General features: G+C 47.0%; 1 protein-coding gene across 1 annotated transcript; it reads left to right on the forward strand.

Moving 5' to 3' along the window:
- Positions 1 to 4: 4 nt before the first annotated feature.
- TM35_000023720 (uncharacterized protein) lies at positions 5 to 712 on the forward strand (the record flags this gene model as incomplete). The annotated part of the gene is made up of 1 exon (XM_029021690.1): positions 5 to 712. A coding segment is annotated over one exon (708 nt), but the record flags the coding sequence as incomplete, so codon positions are not given.
- Between the last annotated feature and the right edge of the window lies 1 nt (position 713).

Genomic DNA, 713 nt, shown 5'->3' on the forward strand with positions numbered 1-713 from the left:
CTGTGTGGGTGTGGCTCATGCTGCTTCTGCACCAGGTCACGAGGAACGTGTTAAGGAAGCAAAAGCGAAGGTTGATGAGACTTTGAGACTGAAAGCGGAGTGCGACAAAGTCACCAAGGCTGCTGAAGATGCCGCGTATGCAGCTCAAGGATTTGCTGTTGCCACTGAGAATGCACTCGAAACAATTGCTGCTGACCCAGAAAAGGTGGAGAAAACGAAGAGTGAAGGTCGTAAATTCATTGAAAATACAACGCAGGCTGCAGAGAGAGCAAAAGAAGTGGCCGACCAAACTACAGACAGTGCAAGGAAAGTTGACGACATAAGCATTTATTTTGTTGGACAAGCGGAGGAACAAATGAGGGCAGAGGAAGCAGCAAAAGATGCAGAAAACGCGGCACGTGCTGCTAACACTGCTATCGAAAATGCGGAAACTCATGCTAAACGTGTGGACGAGGCCATTAAGAAACTCGACGCCGCAGTTGCTGCTGCAGCTGAAAAGGAGAAGGAAAAACAGGTGGAGCCTCAGCCACAGGAACAGACAAATGAAACATCTCTTGGTGAGCAGCAAGGCCATACAGAAGGAAATAAGACGGAGCAAACACAAAAAGAGAAACAAAGACAGCACTACCGTTCTACTTTTACTATTAATATCCACGGAGATAATCTCGATGCCTTACTCAATGGTGGAGCGAATAACAGTGGTATGGCATTAA

The sequence above is a fragment of the Trypanosoma theileri genome (assembly GCF_002087225.1).
Source record: "Trypanosoma theileri isolate Edinburgh chromosome Unknown TM35_Tth_2_V1, whole genome shotgun sequence".
NCBI classification, from domain to species: Eukaryota; Euglenozoa; class Kinetoplastea; order Trypanosomatida; family Trypanosomatidae; genus Trypanosoma; species Trypanosoma theileri.